The 21930-nt window shown below is 43.4% G+C and overlaps 1 protein-coding gene and 2 long non-coding RNA genes across 4 annotated transcripts in view; 2 read left to right on the top strand and 1 right to left on the bottom strand.

The window, feature by feature from the left end:
* The window catches only part of TTC9 (tetratricopeptide repeat domain 9), a 36368-nt gene extending 32751 nt beyond the window's left edge, over positions 1-3617 (bottom strand). Inside the window, exon 1 of one of the 2 annotated variants that reach the window (XM_004262185.4) lies at positions 2978-3617. In XM_004262185.4, the coding sequence (XP_004262233.1) occupies positions 2978-3377 (400 nt within the window). In that variant the 5' untranslated portion in view covers positions 3378-3617. The remainder of the gene's footprint in view (positions 1-2977) is intronic. The other variant, XM_033422301.2, reaches the window with a different exon arrangement.
* The window catches only part of LOC125963557 (uncharacterized), a 150630-nt gene that overhangs the window by 25732 nt on the left and 102968 nt on the right, over positions 1-21930 (top strand). The window lies entirely within an intron of this gene.
* On the top strand, positions 2431-5356 carry LOC125963558 (uncharacterized). Its single transcript, XR_007475667.1, has 2 exons — positions 2431-2524; positions 3990-5356. It is a non-coding gene; the product is annotated as an uncharacterized LOC125963558 (long non-coding RNA).

Here is a 21930-nt window from a genome sequence, read left to right as displayed (position 1 = left end):
CTTTTGCAGCCTTGCTAAGAATCACATGTCTACATCTTCCCAGGCAGAATATCTTTTCTAATCATTGTATCAAAGTCATTAGAAATTCTGAAGGAAGAAGATGCTTCTCATTTCCTTCCTTGAATTTCTTAGAGAATAAGACATACAAAATCAAATCTGGGGGTCTTGCACCCTTGGCCAGATCCCTACTAATCAGAAGGAACTCCGAGGCAGAACAGACCACAGCCACAGGCACTTTGCACGCTGCCTGCACACCCTTCAAGTGGCACCTCAAGTCATCCAAATGGATTTTTAGGTTAACATCTCTTAACAGATTCTAACCGCCCCCTTGCTGTTCTCTTGGAGTCTTCCATTAAGAGTGCAAGGGTCCACTGAACCTAGGTTTCCTCCCGAAGCCTCATAATAGTCTTTTGTTTGGTGCTGAGATGCCCTTAGCAACACAGCCTAATCCTCCAGGTGTTTCTGGGCTAGTTCATGTTGCTTCTAAACCCCAAACCTCTCCCTCTATGCACAGCTGTGTGGAAGGACAGGTCCTTGAGAGAACCAACATCTTCAGATGCTCTCTCCTGAAGCCCACTGGGTTGCTCAGCCAGCACTGCAGCCCCAGTGGAAGGGCCAGTTGCCTTTTTGCTGGAACAAACTTGTAGTTGCTGTCTCCTCCCTTTAATCAGGCACGGGGGTGGGGTGGGGGGGGGTAGATTATCTTATGGGCCACGCTGCACTGTTCTGGTTCTAAAAGCAATAACAGCGATCATCTTTCTTTCTCTTTCCATCAAATGCTCATTGCAAACACACATTTACAAATTTTAGGTTGCCATTTAAAATAATCTTCACAAAAATATTTTAGTGAAATGTAAAAATGCTCTGACACAATGATGCCAAGTGGGAATAAAAACAGGACACGGGAGGTCCTTAGCTTTGTAAATAGTTTATGTTTAGGTATAGAAAAAAATACAGGAAGGAAATATATCACAATGGATTTCTTTAGGTTGGTGGGATTAAAGGTAATTCTGTATTTTCTAAACGAAAATACATTTTATAGGTAAGCATTACTTTTGTAATCCACAAGTTATTAATATTAATAAGTGGTGAGCACCGGAGAAGGCAGCAGAGGGGGAAATCTGCCATTGCTACTTTCCATTCTCTCGCCACTAAAGTTTTCCAAAGTGTGTGGAGGGGTGGGTATGGAAGTGGAGGAACCGTCCAGATCTTAGCCCTGCCCTGAGTGGGCTGGCCTGACCAAGGACACAGCTTAGGTTTCACCTTGGAAATGTAACCAATTCTGGGGTAGAAAGTAGGCAGTGCTAGCCATCGGCCGGCAGCCAAAGCATGGGGTGAGGGGCAACTCTAGAATGCCCATGGAAAACACTGAATATAAGACTCTATTACCACTCTGAAATCACTGCATCAGTGATCCAGAGTGCCCCCTCCTTCCCCCATGGCCACTCTGCCCTTTATATTCATCAGGCAGTAACGAATATGCCAGAGACTTACGGGAAATAAAGGGAGTCATGGTGTACCTTGCGATGGATTGAAATAGTCCATCTATGCTGTATTCCTACTACTTTATCTGCTGCCGTTATTACTAGTACTGCTATCATCACCACCATTTCCACAATTGCTACTACTACTATTATCATTAATCCTTTAAGTTTGTAAACTACTTAACAATCTACAAAGTGCCTGGGCTTTGCCTGACTAGAGATGACACTGGACGTGGCGTTATGGGAAGGCAGAGGTAGGCTGGCGCCAGAGATCTCAAAGGGAACTGAGCTGACTGGCACTTAGGAACAGAGCAGAATTGTCCATACATTTGTTTTCATCCCCAGCTGTCTGGGCCCTAGACAAATCCACCGTCCCCAACCACACCCATTCTTCCAACTTGACTCTGCTACAACTGTCCAGAGCTAGTTTAGGCAACTTCAAGGATTAAGAACTAGGAGCGATGGCCTTTATCTGGCCAGAGGAGCTGCATCATGCCCAGATCCCACCAAATGGGGTGGGAGAAGAGGAGAGAGAGTGTTTTTCAAATATAAGGCTATTGCCTCTGCCAACATCTTCCACTTTCTCACATGAAGCCCCTGGAGTGACCCCGACTCCTCCGGTTTTAGAGACTTTAAAATTTTCTGTGCCAAAGTTAATTTTTAAAATGCCCGCCTTTGACCTTAATCCCCAAAGTGTACTCGGGAATGTATACCTCACTTTCTTATCCCAATAAAAGGACTCCGTTTTCCTCAAGCCTAGCAGCTAGCTGGTGTGAGAACCAGTGCTACACGGAGTAAGGCAGGGAGAAGAGCTAGAATGCAGCACAGCTCAAGCCCAACCTTGGACTAGCTTTCCGTTGAGATCGCTCTCTTCACCTGGCAACCCGGGCCCCAGCAGAGCTCAGAGAGAAGAAAGTGCATTTTGGAATCCATTTTGCTTGAGATGCTGAAGGCATCGTAGCAAACTGCCCTTTGCTACTGGGGCCAAAGGAACTTGGGGAAGGACTTGACTCAGACGGATGCGGTCAGCTGCGGGGAAGGTGAGGGCGAGCTCTGGTGCTAACGATCCCTGAGGCAAGCAGCCACTGGGCATGCCGTGGGTGCGGGTGGCCCACCCTGGGTGCTGCTGCCCGCATTTGGACCCAGGGCCACTGGCGAGCAGTAGTAGCAGTAGCAGTCGCCGCCAGGCCGGCTGGGTCCCCATCTCTCGGTCCAGTTATTTATAGGCGAGATTTACGAGGATGCGGAGGAGGAATGCGAAATGACAACGAGTTTTGGAAGGTATAATCCTAAAAGTCACACTTTTCCCAAAGCGCCCCCCTTTCAGGTTCTCCTTCCCAGAGCGGCACGGTCCCAGCGGGGGCGTGTGCGTCGCGGCGCGCCGCGGCGGTCGGCTGTGACCCGGAGGCCCGGGGCTGGGGAATGGGGACCGGCGCCTGGCGGGAGATCGGGAGGACAGGGAGAGGAGGGGTCGGGGGCGCGGCGCGGCTCACCTGCCAGGCTGTTGTAGCAGTCGATCTCGATGGCTTCCACCGTCTTGCTCTGCTCCTCCGAGAGGCTCCCGGGGTTGGGGGCCCCGGCCGGGGAGGCCGCGCGCGAGTCCCGCTCCCGTTCCCCGGAGGCCGGCAGCAGCCCCTTCAGCTCCAGCAACGCCCTGTGGTATTTGCCGATGGCTTCGCGGAATTTCTTATCCTTGTAGCACTGCGCCCCTTGGCTCTTGAACTCATGCGCTCGCCGGATGAACTCGGCTGGCTCCGCAGCCGCGCCACCCTGGCCCCGCGCCGGGGTCCCTCCGCCGCCGCCCGGGACGCACAGTGGCGGCTGCGGCCGTTGAGCCTCGCCGGCTGCCGGCGGGCTCGGGTTCCCCTTGGCCGCCGAGCCCTTCCTCTCCATTCGGCCGCCACCCGGCGCCCAGCGCGCGCCGCGATCCGCCCGCCGCCGCCGCCGCCGCCGCCGCGCCCTCCCGGGTTTAAAAGCGCCGGGCGCCTGCCCCACGCCTGGCAAGCTTGGCCGCGGCCGTGACACCCCGCGGCGGTCTGTCGTCCCGCACTCCCATTCTCCTCGCCAGCTGCGGGAGGCTGCTCTCTCCTCCTCCTCCTCGGATTGCCTTCCCCTCCTTCCCTCCTCCCTCCCTCCCTCCCTCCCCTCCTCCCGCGCCGCCCGCCCTCCTCCTCGCCCTCCTCCCCTCCCTCAACCTGCGGGCGGTGGCGACCTGGCCCTCGCGCGCTCCGGGGCTAGCGGTGAGGGGGACCGAGGGCCTGCTGGGGTTGGCGGTGATTGTCGCTGACCCGGAAGAAGCTTGGCTCGCCTGAAGGAGGGGAGGATTAATGACAAAGACTGGCCCTTTCTTTCCCATTCAATCCAGCCCTCGGAGACGCGCCTAGTCTGAAAGAGGCACACGGGGGAGGGGGTCTGTGTGTGTGTGTGTGCGCGCGCGCGCGTGTTCTTTGCAGTGAGGCGTTAATATTTTTAAGGTGGCAGGGCCTCTTTTTTTTGTGGATGCAGGTTGTCGCTGAGGTGTGTCTCCGTGTGTGGCTGCCCAGGCGCCCAGAACACAGTGGGCACTTCAGCGTGTAGGGCACTGGATTCCAGGAGCCGCCGTGTGCCGAAGCCTGGGTGTGCAGGCAGTTGTGCAGAATGAATCAGACATCAGCGATGGAAAACACCTGTTACTGTTGGTCATCAAGGCTGGGCGTGCATTCGAATTTCCATTTACAGGACAGTTCTGCCCTGCTTCGGGAGGTTCCATCCCTTCGTTCATTCATTCTTTCAGTCTGCCCTGAGCGGCGGCTGTCTACTGGGGATTTGCTGAGATCAGGGGGCAGACAAAGATAGTCAAGGAAGGGATGCCCTGCTCACCATTAACTAACTCCCAGTCTACTGGGGGAGATACACCACCCACCGGCAGAGTCACTCTGCCAGGCAGAGATTGGTAAGTGTCATCAGGGGGGAACAGAAAGTCCCGTGGAGCCCCAAGGAAGGGAAGCTTTGTACCGGAAATGGCCTTCGAAGGCCTTGACAGATGGGTAAGATCTGGGCATGAGGAGATAGAAGGAAATGACATCTCAACCAGAGTGAGGAAACAGCAGAGGGCATGATGTTCGGAATCTTGAGTGTGTTTAGGGCATTAGTGGTGTGATTTTTATGGCCTAAACAAAAGTAACTGGAAATGATCGGGTTAGATTATGGAGGCATTTGGATGAAGCGTTTGCATTTGATTTTGTAAACAGTGGAGAAGGCTGGCCTGTTTTTTAGTGCTCCCCCCTCCTTTATGATGCTGAGAAAAAAGTATATGTATATATAGTCTACAGCAGTGGTTTTTGAAGCATGGTTTCCAGACCTGCAGCATCAGGATCACCTGCAAAACAGAAATGCAGTTTCTAGGGTCCCACTCCAGACCTACTAAAATCAGAAAGTCTAGGCATGGGATCCACCCACCCCCACTTGGTTCAGATGCACACTCACGTTTGAGGACCCCTGCTCCAAAACCTTGCTACTCAAAGTGGAGACCTTGGGCCTGTAGCACCAGCATCACCCGGGAACCTGTTAAAGGTGGAGAATCTGCAAAATCCCAGACCTACTGACCCAGAATCTGCATTTTAACAAGATTACCAGGTGATTCATATGCCTGTGAAGAGTGTGAAAAACACTGCTCTGGAGGATTTGCAAAGTACAGAAACGTATAAAGAAACCCCCAACCCTACACCGTCACCCAGATATATTCTTTGTTAATATTTTGATGTAATTCCTACTGGTTGTTTTCTATACATCTGTATCTGTACAAAGTGCTCTTTTAATGAACATGAGTGGTATGGGACGATATATACAGTTTCCTGCTCTTTTTACTTTACATTAAATGTGATGAAATAGTCTTTTAAAGCCTTATTTTTAATGACTTCATAATATTCCCTTTGTGTCTACAGCATAGCGTACTTAATCATTTTTCTGTGGTCAGATAGATTGATTTCCAATTGTTTGGTATTACAAAAAACACTGAGATAATACAAATAATAGATACCACTTATATCATAACAATCCAGTGAAATAGGTGCTATTATTATCCCTATTTTGGACACCAGGTCACAGAGACTTGCCCAAGGTCACACTGCTAATAAGAAGTAGAGCTGGGATTTAAATCCAGGCAATCTGGTCTCAGTATCTATGCTCTTAACTAACTATATTTATACTTAAATTTTTGTCCTAATTTGTTTTTCCTTGCAAGAAATTATGCTAATGTCTAAAAATGTCTCGGAACATACTTTCAATCTGCTTTTTAGAAAGGTTGTATTAACTTGACCTCCCACCAGCAACGTACTAGTTTCCCAACATCCTTGCCACCATGGAGGATTAAATTTTTAAAAATATTTTCTAATTTGATAAATAAGAACTGTGTATCGAACAAACTGGGATATCTCTAATTTCAAGGGTGAACACTTCTCACACGTGTACTTACCATTTGTATGGTACTGAGGGTTTTTATTTGGACACAGCCTTAATGTACTAAATTGTACCTTATATGTTACAGCACCTTACTTTTCTAAGTGCTTGAACATCTTTATTCTCATCTAATCCTCCTCATAGCCCCAGAGAAGGAAAATGTTTTTTTTTTAACATCTTTATTGGAGTATAATTGCTTTACAATGGTGTGTTAGTTTCTGCTGTATAACATGGTGAATCAGCTATACATATACATATATCCCCATATCTCCTCCCTCTTGCGTCTCCCTCCCACCCTCCTTATCCCACCCCTCTAGGTAGACACAAAGCACCGAGCTGATCTTCCTGTGCCATGCGGCTGCTTCCCACTAGCTATCTATTCTACATTTGGTAGTGTATATATGTCCATGCCACTCTCTCACTTCATCCCAGCTTACCCTGCCCCCTCCCCATGTCCTCAAGTCCATTCTCTATGTCTGCATCTTTATTCCTGTCCTGCCCCTAGGTTCTTCAGAACTGGAAAATGATTTTCTACTCACGCAGTGAGTTTAGAGTAGTTTCTGATCAGTGAGAGATCATACTAGTTCAGTGGTTAAGAGGCTTTGGACTTAGACAGGTGTGGGTTGGAATTCTAACTTTGCTGCTTCCTGAGCAAGTTATTCAACTTCTGACAACTTCAAATTTCCTTACTCATTAAACGGGGTTACTACTTACTTCACAGAGTTGTTGTGAAGTACATTGTAAGTGCTCAACACATTATGACTTTAATTATGACTCATTAAATCTTATCGTTATTGGATTACATAATAATGTTACGGCAGACTCAGTCCATATTTGCCAACCCCTGGCCCTTTTCACTTTAGGGTATTGTGTCAGGTAGAGCAAAGAGAAGAAACTGGGAGTTGGGTGCTCTGAATTTTTATTGTTACCTTCCTACTTAGGTAGGAAGAGCCACTGAAAGCAAATATCAGATGAACATCCAGGCCTGGGATTTGGCTACGGTCAGAGATAAGATGTGAATTGGGTCGTGATGGTCACAGTATTTAAATGTGAGAAGTACTGATGTGCCCAATTGCTTTTTGTTTTCCTTCTGTGTCCTGGCTTAATGGTACAGTGTCTCATTCTTCAATGTTGGGTTTGAGGACAGAGCTGCAAAAGACATGTAACACACGTGGTACTATCCTGTGTAGGAAACAGAGCTCAACATAAGAGCTTCAGACTAGCTTGGATGAAGGAGAGCATGAGTGAGGAAGGGAGGGAATATTATGGGCGGGGGGGATGGTGTGAGAGGAAACTGACTATGCCCATCTGTCCCACACTGCAGAGCCGTGTGTGTATGTCTAGAACAGTTTTGTTTGCTTGTTTCTAGTATGCTTCTGTCTCTGTCTAAGCCACTCATTGGTAAGTGTGTGCTGGTTTCTCAGAAATGGCCTCCTCCCTTCAAATGGAATTAATTAGGTGCCAAAGGGAATTTCTCAAACATCTTTTCATTAACTATTGACTATATGCAGAGCACTATTTCAGCGAGTGAAGATCCAAACGACAGACAATTTGGGCATGGATTTAGGATTCACAAACTCAGTGCTTCTCAAACTTTAACATGCATGTGACTCCACAGGAGATCTTATTAAAAAGCAATTCCCTGGGCTTCCCTGGTGGTGCAGTGGTTAAGAGTCCGCCTGCCGATGCAGGGGACACGGGTTCGTGCCCCGGTCCGGGAAGATCACACATGCCGCGGGGCGGCTGGGCCCGTGAGCCATGGCCGCTGAGTCTGCGCGTTCGGAGCCTGTGCTCCGCAACGGGAGAGGCCACAACAGTGAGAGGCCCGCGTACCTCAAAAAAAAAAAAAAAAAAAAAAAGCAATTTCCTGATTCTACTAATTTACGGTGGGGCCCAAGAATGTGTATTTTTAACAAACTACCAGTAGATGATGATACTGCTGGTCCATGGCCCACATTTTGGGGAGAAAGTATTTAAAGGCAAGGGACATTCCATCTCTCCCCTTCTCTCCTGGTCTTTGCTTTCTCCCAGAGAAGACTTGTTCATTAGATTGGGCAGATTCCAGGAAATTAATTGGTCCACATTTCACAAGGGCAGGGTTCTGAACCTCCATGCAGTTTCCTCTTCTATTTCGTGCAGCAGGAATAGGTAAGCTGAGCTAGAGCCTCCTCTTGGGATCTCGCCATCTTGTTTTCTCTTCCTCAAATGCATAGACAACCATACTTTTTATTGCTTCTCTTTCTGGCCCAGTATGGCAGGACAGAGGGTGAGATTTTGATGTGTAATGGGGAGGGAAGCATTCATGTAGGCCTTTACTATTGGCCTTTACTTTTTCTCCAATCTTGTTTTTACAGGAGAACCCTGCACTAAGAAATTGGGCACCTATTCAGGTGGAAATAAAGTAATATTTTGACTTCTCACCTATAGATGGTTCTTGAATGTATTGCTTGCTCATGAACCTTACAGGGGAGAACAATGGTTGAGCCATAGTAGGTTTCTACTACACGGTTGGTTTCATTGATTCTTTGGCCCAATGTCATCAAAACCTCTTCCTTCATTCCTAACAGGCAAGCACGGGGCATAGGCCAATGAGTCCTATGCATGATCGATCATACCACTAATGGTAATAGCTCATTGCCGCTGAGACACGTTGCAGGATTTCTTAGAGATGTATGTGGACTATTTCGATGGGAAGAATTTGGTGTGGTACACAGCAGAAGGCACAGCGCTCCTGCTGGCTTTACGGGCCTCAGGCTCTGTATGTGCCCTTGGTCCTGACCTTGTTTCTGTTTCTTTGCGTCTCTGCCTTTCTCACTGCCTACAGGTCTTAGAAGACTGAAGCCTCCCTTTCTTTCCAAACTCTCTCCGGAGCTTTCTTACCTCCTAAACAGATGGCATGTGCTGCTTTTTTCTCTTCCTTCAGCTCAGTTTCTTAAGCATATGTGAAAGACATATATTTGAATCTCTTTTATACTAATCTGAGCTGTTCAGGGTTTGGTCACATGCCAACAAAACCAATGCTATTTTCGGGATGTTTTTCTAATGGCACTCAATTTCACAATTTACCTGAGAAAATTACAGCATTTCCATCACCAGTTTTTAATCCATATTCAACCTTCAAAAATCCCTCTATGGACAAGTGGGAGATTTTTAACTATCTCATCCCCAGATGTAACATTAACCATATGAGGCTAATGTGAGTTTCATATTTTCATCCCCCCACACCCACCCCAACAAGAAATTTCTCTATCATTCCAGAACCTGGTTCAGTCTGGTCTTATTTAGAAAAATAAGACACTCTAAATAAGAGAGAGACTCTATCCTTACACTCTCCTGCTACTCAGTCCATTCTGCACCCCCCAGTCTTCCCATCTCCAATATCAATTGTAGCCCTCCATGGGGGCTATGATGTCAGTTATTTGGATCTGCTACCCTGTCTTCCTTAAGGGATTCTTCCTTCCCCTATTCCATGTGGTCCTGGTAGAGCTGTCAATCATGGTGTCTATATTATGATTCATTTTTTATTGTTTTATTTTTTATTATTTTTGGCTGCGTTGGGTCTTCGTTGCTGTGCGCGGGCTTTCTCTAGGTGCGGTGAGCAGGGGCTACTTTTCATTGTGGTGTGCAGGCTTCTCATTGCAGTGGCTTCTCTCGTTGCAGAGTACGGGCTCTAGGTGCGTGGGCTTCAGTAGTTGCAGCACACAGGCTCAGTAGTTGTGGCACACGGGTCCTAGAGTGAGCGAGCTTCAGTAGTTGCGGTGTGTGGGCTCAGTAGTGGCAGCACACGGGCTCTAGGGTGTGGGCTTCAGTAGTGTGGCACACAGGCTCAGTAGTTCTGGCGCATGGGTTTAGTTGCTCCACGGCATGTGGGATCTTCCCGGACCAGAGATCGAACCTATGTCGCCTGCATTGGCAAGTGGATTCTCAACCACTGCACCACCAGGGAAGTCTAGATATTATGATTTATAATAAGAAATATATAATTGATCTTCATCTCTCTTTCTGGCACAGAGCTCCTAAAACCCTTGGAATTTCCTGAATAATGAGAGCAACGAAGGTGTCTTTTCTTTATGCTGATGAGATGATTTTGGAACTCACCTAAGGCTGGAGGCTGGTTGCTAGTGGAGTCAACCATGTGATTAGAGGACTGGAATTTTCAGTCCTTGGACATCCAACTTCTGGGGAAGGGGGGAGGAGTTGCAGCTGGAGTCCAATCACCAATGATCAATTATTTAATCAATCATGCCTATGTAATGAGGCCTCCATCAGAAAACCAAAAGGACACAATTCAGAGAGCTTTCAGGTTGCTGAACACATGGAGATTTGGGGAGAACGGGATGCCTGGAGAGAGCATGGAAGCTCCGTGCCACTTCCCACATATCCTGCCCTATGCATCTCTACTATTTGGATGTTCCTGAGTTGTATCCTTTTATACTAAGTCGGTAATCTAGTGAGTAAATAGATTTCCTGAGTTCTGTGAGCCTCTCTAGCACATTTATCAAACATGAGGGGCGGGGTGGGGGGGAATCATGGAAACCTCTGATTTACAGCTTGTTGGTCAGAAGTACAGGTAACAACCTGGACTTGCGACTGGCATCTGAAGTAGGAGCGGGGGTGGCAGTCTTGTAGGACCTGTGGAGTCTGATGCTATCTTTGGGTCAACAGTGTCAGAACTGAGGTTAATTGTAGGACACACAGCTGGTGTCTGAAGTATTGCTTGTTGGTGTCGGGTGGAACTCCCCCTCCCCTACACTGGAATTGGGTGCTCAGAACACCAAAAAGAGTGTCTGAGCCTCCATCTTCTTCTGCTAGTGCCTATTCTAGGCTTGGCCAATCATTCCATGCCATCTCTCTATCCTGTAGTGTTTGGTCAGAGAGGAGCACATGACCCAAGTAGAGAATCAGAATTTTCCCTGAGAGATATATACGGACACTGGGAGAGAGTGGTTTTTTAAGTTGGGAGGATTTGAGGTGGGGGCTATCGATGGCCATCTTGCTTACCACCTAGGGAAGGCCTATCTGAAAACCGAAGTTGAACAGAGATAAAAAGGATATGAGGGAGAGACAAAGCTCTAGTGGTATCCATTAAGTTCTTAGATCCTGCAGTTTTTAATGCCCAGATACTTCCTTGGACTTCCTAGCATGTGAACCAATCGTGATTCCCCTTTACACTTGAGCTTGTCTGAGTTGTCATTTACAACTGAAAAACTATGGACTTATATGTTCCTTCTCTGGTATTTACCCTTTTCACCTACTACCTACTGCCACCCTAGTTTGGGTGCTGTTACTTGTGGCTGGTAACCACAGCCTAGAAACATTTTTTAAAGTCTTCTTTTACACTCTTCAAAAGTGGTTTACTTATTCATTTATTCTTTTTTTATACAAAGGTTTATTCTTTTAAAACTTTATTTATTTTAGCCGCAACCTGCGGCATGCGGGATCTTTGAGGGCTCTTAGTTCCCCGACCAGGGATTGAACCCATTCCTCCTCCAGTGGGAGAGCAGAGTCTTTACCACTGGACCACCAGGGAAGCCCCTTATTCATTTATTCTTTTTTTTTTTTTTGCGGTACGCGGGCCTCTCACTGTCGTGGTCTCTCTCGTTGCAGAGCACAGGTTCCGGACGTGCTGGCTCAGCAGCCATGGCTCACGGGCCCAACCACTCTGCGGCATGTGGGATCCTTCCGGACCGGGACGTGAACCCATGTCCCCTGCATCGGCAGGCGGACTCTCAACCACTGCGCCACCAGGGAAGCCCCCATTTATTCTTAATTTTGTGTTATGGAAAAAATTTGAACATACATAGAAGAAATAGCAATGTAACAAATCTTCAAGAACCCATCATCCCACCATCATAAACAATTAACAGCAACCCATACTTGTTGCCATATGTTCAGTTTTTCATACATGTCATTCTCTCATATCTTTATACCTTTGGACCTCCAGTTCCCTGTGTGTTTCATCTTTCTGTATTTCTCATTTACTTGCTCTTAGAGCATTAGGCCTTTCAGGCAAAGTCACTCAGATTTGCTTCAAGACAGCACAAATGTCACTTCTACTGTGAAGCCTTACTGACCTCCATGTACATATTTTGTGTTCCTTCTGCTGTGTTCTGATAGCTCCTTTTTCATAATTTTATATTATATAACATTTATTCATTCAACATTAGTTCAACAAACACCCATTGAAAAAATTTACCATTTCAGGCATTGGAGATCTATCAATGAACAAAACAGGCAAAAATTTTCACATTCATAGAATGGAGGGAGACTGACCATAAATATCATAAATAAATAAATTATATAAGATGTTAGAATGTGATGAGTACAATGAAAAAAAGGGAGTTTAAGGGGCAATTGGGGTGTGTGTATGTGTGTGTGTGTGTGTGTCTTCAAGTTTTAAATAAGGAAAATCAGATAGGCCACACTTATTACACTGCATAATGGTTATCTACTTGCTTTTTTGTCAACTAGACTGGAGCTACTGGAAAGTAGGGATAGTGTCTTATTTTTTTTTTTTTTTTGTAGTTTTGTAATGGTTGTGGAAAAAATGGAATAAACAGAAGAATATAACTCAAAAGACTTTAGGTATCAAGATTATATAATAAAAATCAAAATGTCCTTCTACCGCTGGGCTCAGTCTTCCCAAATCCTTCCTAATGGAACCACTGTTCCTTGTTTCTTGTGAATCGCTCCAGAGGTTACCTATCCATCTATCTACCTACCTATCTATCTATCTATCTCCATGTCTATCTTAAATTATAAGTATTATCTTGAAAACCATTGTACTTCAGTATATAGAGAACTACCACATTTAAAAATATACCTATACAGTATTTGTTTATATGGATGTATCAGAATGCTTTTACCAGGGCATCAGCTGATGGGTGTTTAAGTAGAAACGAAGATGGTTTGATGAACCACTCAACTAGTTTGGAAGTCGGGTAGCACTGTGAATCTGGTAATCAAATTTTTCACGCTTAACTAGGTCAACAGCTCCCTGTCAGGGAAGAGTCCAGTCTCCTCACCTTTGTGTTTATTATTTAATTTCACCACAACCCAGTGAGGTTGTTATTAGGATGCTTGCATTACAAAGAAGAAACCTGAGTTTTCAGAGGTTAGGTCATTTGCCCAAGGTCACACAACTTGGCAGTGGGGAGCAGGCCTGCCTGACTCCAGAGGCCATGCTTTTTGCTACCATTGGAAGTTTTGGTACATCTGCTGGAGGTGAAGTAAATAGGATTTACACAGACTGCCTGGTGGACTGTCTTAGATGACCTTAAAATTCTTTAAGAATCTAGAAATTCTTTAATACTGTGCCATGCCTCACCATCCATTCTCTGTCCTTTTCTGTCTGGCTTTGCCCTGGGAAACTGACCCCTGCACCAGCTGGGCTCCTTTGCCCTCTTGCTGCCGGTCAGCTTTGCCCAAAGGAAAGCCCCAACATGAGACTGGAGGATGGGGGAAGACAGAGATGAATAAATTTCTTTCCCACTTTCTCTCTCCCTGGGGAACCATGGTTTTGGGGGTGACCATGTCCTGACATTGTGGTAGTTATGATGGAGTGCCCCCTCCTCCTTGGGTCCACCTGTCAGTGGACTCTGATAACACAATTCCTACCTTTTGCCCAAATATCTTGCCTCTCTTATGGTCTCTGGATGCTTCAACATTCTTTCTTGGTGCCAGTAACCATGCCCACACTTTTGTAAGTAATCTCAGTATTAAAAGTCTTTTCAGATGAACCATTATTAGAGTTAGATTTTGTTTTCTGTCATGACCCTATTATAAATATTGTTTTAAGATGTTATGCCTTTCAGGAGACCCTTAAAGACCTGATGCCGTCTTTAAGGGTCCCAGACTTGTAGTCCTGATACTATAAGACCCAACGAGGGCTTCCCTGGTGGTGCAGCGGTTAAGAATCTGCATGCAGCAATGAAGACCCAACACAGCAAAAATAAATAAATAAATAAAATAAAGAAAGAAATAGAAAAAAACTGTTTTTAAAAAGACCCAACGAAATTTGTCTTTACTGGTAAAATTTCACATTAATAGGGCAAGCTATTTGGAGCTAATCACAACCTTTTTACTCTCAAATTCTATCTGCTTGGCAGCAGCCTATTCAGCCAAACGCTGAGACCTGCTCTACTGTTGGTATGTGAGGTTGTGCGTATATGGATTTTTTCTCTTTGTTCTGTGCCTCATAATTTTATGTGTGCATCGGGAGTCATTTAACATTTTAACAGCCTTTTCTGAAACACACACCCATAACTTTTTCCCCCTACAGGATTGCTGGAGAGATGTATCAGTTATCCAAAGCTGAGTAACAGATTATCTCAAAATTTAGCAGCTTAAAATATAATTTACTGTTCTTAAACAGTCCCACAATTTCTGTGGGAGCATCTTAGTTAGGTGATTCTGGCTCAAGGTCTCTCAGAAAGTTCCAGTCAAGCTGATGGCCAGCACTGAAGTTATCTGAAGGCTCTACGGGAGGAGATTCCAGTCCCGAACTCACTCACATCAATGCTGGGAGGTGCACGTCCATTGCTACCCTTTGGTTGGACATCTTAGTTCTTCTCTAGGTGGGTTTCTTCATAGGCTTCTTGAATGTCCTCATGACATGCTACCTGGCTTCTGCCTAGGCGAGAGTTGTAAGAGATCCATAGTCTTTTAAAACCTAATCTCAGAAGTGACTTATCATACTTTCTGCCATAGTCTATTGGTCACACAGACTAATCCGGGTACAAAGTGGTAGGGGACTACACAGGTTGTAAATACTAGGGGGTAGGGAATATTGGGAGAACGTCTTTGGAGCCTGGCTACGTCAAGAGAGAAATAGGTATTTGTTTTTTTATTGTACCTATCTATTTGCTAGCGCTAAAGGGGAATTTGTGTACTATCAAAAGAAAAATAAAATGAGATAAGCTGACCATTGCTCATAATATGTATAAAAGCATGCATTTTTTCCCATGTCAGCACCATTATGTTTGTTTGTTTATTTATTTATTATACAGGAGGTTCTTATTAGTTATCCATTTTATACATATTGCTGTATATATGTCAATCCCAATCTCCCAATTCATCACACCACCACCACCCCCTCCCGCACACCGGCCGCTTTCACCCACTTGGTGTCCATACGTTTGTTCTCTACATCTGTGTCTCAATTTCTGCCCTGCAAACCGGTTCATCTGTACCATTTTTCTAGGTTCCACATATAGGCATTAATATACGATATTTGTTTTTCTCTTTCTGACTTACTTCACTCTGTATCACAGTCTCTACATTCATCCACGTCTCTACAAATGACGCAATTTCATTCCTTTCTTATAGCTGAGTAATATTCCATTGTATATATGTACCACATCTTCTTTATCCATTCATCTGTCAATGGGCATTTAGGTTGCTTCCATGACCTGGCTATTGTAAATAGTGCTGCAAGGAACATTGGGGTGCATGTGTCTTTTTGAATTATGGTTTTCTCTGGGTATATGCCCAGTAGTGGGATTGCTGGATCATATGGTAATTCTATTTTCAGATTTTGAAGGAACATCCATACTGTTCTCCATAGTGGCTGTACCAATTTACATTCCCACCAACAGTGCAAGAGGGTCGGCTTTTCTCCACACCCTCTCCAGCATTTGTTGTTTGTAGATTTTCTGATGATGCCCATTCTAACTGGTATGAGGCGATACCTCAGTGTAGTTTAGATTTACCTTTCTCTAATAGTTAGTGATGTTGAGCAGCTTTCCATGTGCTCCTTGGCCATCTGTATGTCTTCTTGGGAGAAATGTCTATTTAGGTCTTCTGCCCATTTTTGGATTGGGTTGTATTGAGCTGTATGAGCTGTTTTTATATTTTGGAAATTAATCCTTTGTCTGTTGATTGGTTTGCAAATGTTTTTTCCCATTCTGAGGGTTGTCTTTTCATCTTGTTTGTAGTTTCCTTTGCTTTGCAAAAGCTTTTAAGTTTCATTAGGTCCCATTTGCTTATTTTTGTTTTTATTTCCATTACTCTAGAAGGTGGATCAAAAAAGATCTTGCTGTGATTTATGTCAAAGAGTGTTCTTCCTATGTTTTCCTCTAAGAGTTTTATAGTGTCCAGTCTTACATTTAGGTCTCAAATCCATTTTGAGTTTATTTTTGTGTATATTGTTAGGGAGTGTTCTAAGTTCATTCTTTTACATGTAGGTGTCCAGTTTTCCCAGCATCACTTGTTGAAGAGACTGTCTTTTCTCCATTGTATATCCTTGCCTCCTTTGTCATAGATTAGTTGACCATAGGTGCGTGGGTTTATCTCTGGACTTTCTACCTTGTTCCACTGATCTATATTTCTGTTTTTGTGCCAGTACCATATTGTCTTGATTACTGTAGCTTTGTAGTATAGTCTGAAGTCAGGGAGTCTGATTCCTCCAGCTCCATTTTTTTCCCTCAAGACTGCTTTGGCTATTCGGGGTTTTTTTTGTCTCCATACAAATTTTAAGATTATTTGTTCTAGTTCTGTAAAAAATGCCATTGGTAATTTGATAGGGATTGCACTGAACCTGTAGATTGCTTTGGGTAGTATAGTCATTTTCACAATATTGATTCTTCCAATCCAAGAACATGGTATATCTCTCCATCTGTTGGTATCATCTTTAATTTCTTTCATCAGTGTCTTACAGTTTTCTGCATACAGGTCTTTTGTCTCCCTAGGTAGGTTTATTCCTAGGTATTTTATTGTTTTTGTTGCAATGGTAAATGGGAATGTTTCCTTAATTTCTCTTTCAGATTCTTCATCATTAGTGTATAGGAATGCAAGAGATTTCTGTGCATTAATTTTGTATCTTGCAACTTTACCAAATTCATTGATTAGCTCTAGTAGTTTTCTGGTGGCTTCTTTAGGATTTTCTATGTATAGTATCATGTCATCTGCAAACAGTGACAGTTTTACTTCTTCTTTTCCAGTTTGTATTCCTTTTATTTCTTTTTCTTCTCTGATTGCCATGGCTAGGACTTCCAAAACTATGTTGAATAATAGTGGTGAGAGTGGACATCCTTGTCTTGTTCCTGATTTTAGAGGAAATGCTTTCAGTTTTTCACTGCTGAGAATGATGTTTGCTGTGGGTTTGTCGTATATGACCTTTATTATGTTGAGGTAGGTTCCTTCTATGCCCACTTTCTGGAGAGTTTTTATCATGAATGGGTGTTGAATTTTGTCAAAAGCTTTTTCTGCATCTATTGAGATGATCATATGGTTTTTATTCTTCAATTTGATAATATGGTGTATCACATTGATTAATTTGCATATATTGAAGAAACCTTGCATCCCCGGGATAAATCCCACTTGATGATGGTGTATGATTGGATGTGTTGTTGGATTCTGATTGCTAGTAGTTTGTTGAGGATTTTTGCGTCTATATTCATCAGTGATATTGGTCTGTAATTTTCTTTTTTGTAGTATTTTTATCTGGTTTTGGTATCAGGGTGATGGTGGCCTCATAGAATGAGTTTGGGAGTGTTCCTTCCTCTGCAATGTTTTGGAAGTGTTTGAGAAGGATGAGTGTTAGCTCTTCTCTAAATGTTTCATAGAATTCACTGTGAAGCCATCTGGTCCTGGACTTCTGTTTGTTGGAAGAATTTTAATCACAGTTAATTTCATTACTTGTGATTTGTCTGTTCATATTTTCTATTTCTTCCTGGTTCAGTCTTGGAAGTTTATACCTTTCTAAGAATTTGTCCATTTCTTCCAGGTTGTCCATTTTATTGGCATAGAGTTGTTTGTAGTAGTCTCTTAGGATGCTTTGTATTTGTACAGTGTCTGTTGTAACTTCTCCTTTTTCATTTCTAATTTTATTGATTTGAGTCCTCTCCCTCTTTTTCTTGATGAGTCTGGCTAATGGCTTATCAATTTTGTTTATCTTCTCAAAGAACCAGCTTTTAGTTTTAGTGATCTTTGCCATTGTTTTCTTTGTTTCTATTTCATTTATTTCTGCTCTGATCTTTATGATTTCTTTCCTTCTGCTAACTTTGGGTTTTGTTTGTTCTTCTTTCTCTAGTTCTTTTAGGTGTAAGGTTAGATTGTTTATTTGAGATTTTTCTTGTTTCTTGAGGTAGGCTTGTATTACTCTAAACTTCCCTCTTAGAACTGCTTTTGCTGCATCCATAGGTTTTGGATCATCGTGTTTTATTTGTCATTTGTCTCTAGGTATTTTTTGATTTCCTTTTTGATTTCTTCAGTGATCTCTTGTTTATTTAGTAACATATTTTTTAACCTCCATGTGTTTTGTGCATTTTACGTTTTTTCCCCGTAATTCATTTCTAATCTCATAGTGTTGTGGTCAGAAAAGATGCTTGATATGATTTCAATTTTCTTAAATTTACTGAGGCTTGGTTTGTGACCCAAGATGTGATCTATCCTGGAGAAAGTTCTGTGCGCACTTGAGAAGCAAGTGTAATCTGCTGTTTTTGGATGGAATGTCCTATAAATATCAATTAAATCTCTCCAGTCTATCGTGTCATTGAAAGCTTCTGTTTCCTTATTAATTTTCTGTTTGAATGATCTGTCCATTCGTGTAAGTGATGTGTTAAAGTCCCCCACTATTATTGTGTTCCTGTCGATTTCCTCTTTTATAGCTGTTAGCAGTCGCCTTATGTATTGAAGTGCTCGTATGTTGGGTGCATATATATTTATAATTGTTATATCTTCTTCTTGGATTGATCCCTTGATCATTATGTAGTGTCCTTCCTTGTCTCTTGTCACATTCTTTATTTTAAAGTCTATTTTATCTGATATGAGTATTGCTACTCCAGCTTTCTTTTGATTTCCATTTGCATGGAATATCTTTTTCCATCCCCTCACTTTCAGTCTGTATGTGTCCCTAAGGTTGAAGTGGGTCTCTTGTAGACAGCATATATATGGGTCTTGTTTTTGTATCCATTCAGCGAGCCTGTGTCTTTTGGTTGGAGCATTTAATCCATTCATGTTTAAGTTATTATCGATATGTATGTTCCTCTGATCATTTTCTTAATTGTTTTGGGTTTGTTTTTGTAGGTCTTTTTCTTCTCTTATGTTTCCCACTTAGAGAAGTTTGTTTAGTGTTTGTTGTAGAGCTGATTTGGTGGTGCTGAATCCTCTTAGCTTTTGCCTGTCTGTAAAGCTTTTGATTTCTCCACCGAATCTGAATGAGATCCTTACTGGTTAGAGTAATCTTGGTTGTAGATTCTTCCCTTTCATCACTTTAAATATGTCATGCCACTCCCTTCTGGTTTGTAGAGTTTCTGCTGAGAAAACAACTGTTAACCTTATGGGAGTTCCCTTGGGTGTTATTTGTCATTTTTCCCTTGCTGCTTTCAATAATTTTTCTTTGTCTTTATAATTTTTTCCAATTTGATTTCTATGTTTCTCGGTGTGTTTCTCCTTGGGTTTATCCTTTATGTGACTCTCTGTGCTTCCTGCACTTGGGTGACTATTTCCATTTCCATGTTAGGGAAGTTTTCCACTATAATCTCTTCAAATATTTTCTCGGGTCCTTTCTCTCTCTCTTCTCCTTCTGGGACCCCTATAATGCAAATGTTGTTGCGATTAATGTTGCCCCAGAGGTCTCTTATGTTCTCTTCATTTCTTTTCATTCTTTTTTCTTTATTCTGTTCCGCCACAGTGAATTCCACCATTCTTTCTTCCAGGTCACTTATCCGTTCTTCTGCCTCAGTTATTCTGCTATTGATTCCTTCTAGTGTAGTTTTCATTTCAGTTATTGTATTGCTCATCTCTGTTTGTTTGTTCTTTAATTCTTCTAGGTCTTTGTTAAACATTTCTTGCATCTTCTCGATCTTTGCCTTCATTCTTTTTCCGAGGTCCTGGATCATCTTCACTATCATTATTCTGAATTCTTTCTCTGGAAGTTTGCCTACCTCCACTTCATTTAGTTGTTTTTCTGGGGTGTTTTCTTGTTCCTTCAACTGGTACATAGCCCTCTGCCTTTTCATCTTGTCTATCGTTCTGTGAATGTGGTTTTTGTTCCACAGGCTGCAGGATTGTAGTTTTTCTTGCTTCTGCTGTCTGCCCTCTGGTGGATGAGGCTATCTAAGAGGCTTGTGCAAGTTTCCTGATGGGAGGGACTGGTGGTGGGTAGAGCTGGCTGTTGCTCTGGTGGGCCGAGCTCAGTAAAACTTTAATCCGCTTTTCTGCTGATGGGTGGGGCTGGGTTCCCTCCCTGTTGGTTGTTTGGCCTGAGGCGACCCAACACTGAAGACTACCTGGCTCTTTGGTGGGGCTAATGGTAGACTCTGGGAGGGCTCATGCCAAGGTGTACTTCCCAGAACTTCTGCTGCCAGTGTCCTTGTCCTCACGGTGAGACACAGCCACCCCTACCCGCCTCTGCAGGAGACCCTCCAACACTAGCAGGTAGGTCTGGTTCAGTCTCCTATGGGGTCACTGCGCCTTCCCCTGGGTCCCAATGTGCACACTACTTTGTGTGTGCCCTCCAAGAGTGGAGTATCTGTTTCCCCCAGTCCTGTCGAAGTCCTGCAACCAAATCCCGCTAGGCTTCAAAGTCTGATTCTCTAGGAATTCTTCCTCCTGTTGCCGGACCCCCAGGTTGGGAAGCCTGACATGGTGCTCAGAACCTTCACTCCAGTGGGTGGACTTCTGTGGTAAAAGTGTTCTCCAGTTTGTGAGTCATCCACCCAGCAGTTACGGAATTTGATTTTATTGTAATTGTGCCCCTCCTACCGTCTCATTGTGGCTTCTCCTTTGTCTTTGGATGTGGGGTGTCTTTTTTGGTGAGTTCCAGTGTCTTCCTGTCGATGATTGTTCAGCAGTTAGTTGTGATTCCGGTGCTCTTGCAAGAGGGAGTGAGCACATCCTTCTACTCCACCATCTTTATCCAATCTCTAAAAGCATGCATTTTTATTACAAAAGCCACATGAAATTCAGGATGTTGAAAGGAATTTAGAACTCAAAGCTCTTTCGGTTTTTTGTTTTCCTGTAAATTTAACTTCCTAATTTTAAAACTGGAAAGTATTATCAATGCACTTTTCAGATGTTAAAATATCATTGGTTCCTGGAACATCACTTTGAAGCTACTCTGCTGATAGGAGATTGTTTTCCATAAGATTATTCTGTCATTAGCTACCTTATGGTCCATTGGGTCTTAACCTTCTGCGTGGAGGAGTCATGGATTGCTTTGACAAGTGTTGCCAGTGACAGAATCTGATGATAATGGTGCAGGCTACAGCATCCAGCACCTGGTTCTGGTAGCATGCTGCACACACTGCAGATTTATTTAGTGGCATGATTTAGAGACATTGTTCTTGCCTACATAGCCCTGGGTCTTGCCCTGGTAATTCTGTGAGCTACCCCATAGCATTTTTTTTTTTTTGCCATATTTTGCTTGTTTCTATTGGCAAATTTTGCTGAATATTTATGTAATTGATGTGAAGGCGCTATGCTAAAGAGAATAAAACACAATTTAGAAAGAAGTGAATTGGTCATTTACTGGTTATTTTGGATTCAGTGCTTTTTAAAAAAAACTGTGCTGGAGTAAAATACATATAACATCATGGCATTAGGTACATGCATATTGTTATGCAACCACCACGGCCATCCAATTCCCAAATTGTTTTCGTCTTGCAAAACTGAAACTCTATACCCATTAAACAGGAACTTTCCCTTCACCTTCATAGTCTTTTTTCTCTTGTGGTAAAAAGCATAATATTTACCATCTTAATCATTCTTTAAGTGTATTGTTCAGATGTGTTAAGTATATTCACATGGTTCTGAAACAGATCTCCAGAACTTGTTCATCTTGTAAATCTGAAACTCTATACTCATCAAACAATTCACCTCCCCTTTCTCCCAGCCCCTGGTAACCACCATTCCATTTTCAGTTTTTATGAATTTGACTAGGTACCTCACATAATATTTTCCTGTGGTTACCATTGCAATTACATAAAACATCTTAGGGTGATAGCATTCTATTTTAAACTGATAATGACAGTTATCAATTTAAATAACTGAAGGACTCTTTAATAAT

The sequence above is a fragment of the Orcinus orca genome, chromosome 2 (genome assembly GCF_937001465.1).
Source record: "Orcinus orca chromosome 2, mOrcOrc1.1, whole genome shotgun sequence".
Taxonomy (NCBI): Eukaryota; Metazoa; Chordata; class Mammalia; order Artiodactyla; family Delphinidae; genus Orcinus; species Orcinus orca.
Note: the sequence above shows the minus strand (reverse complement) of the source record. Positions and strands in the feature narration are given on the sequence as shown.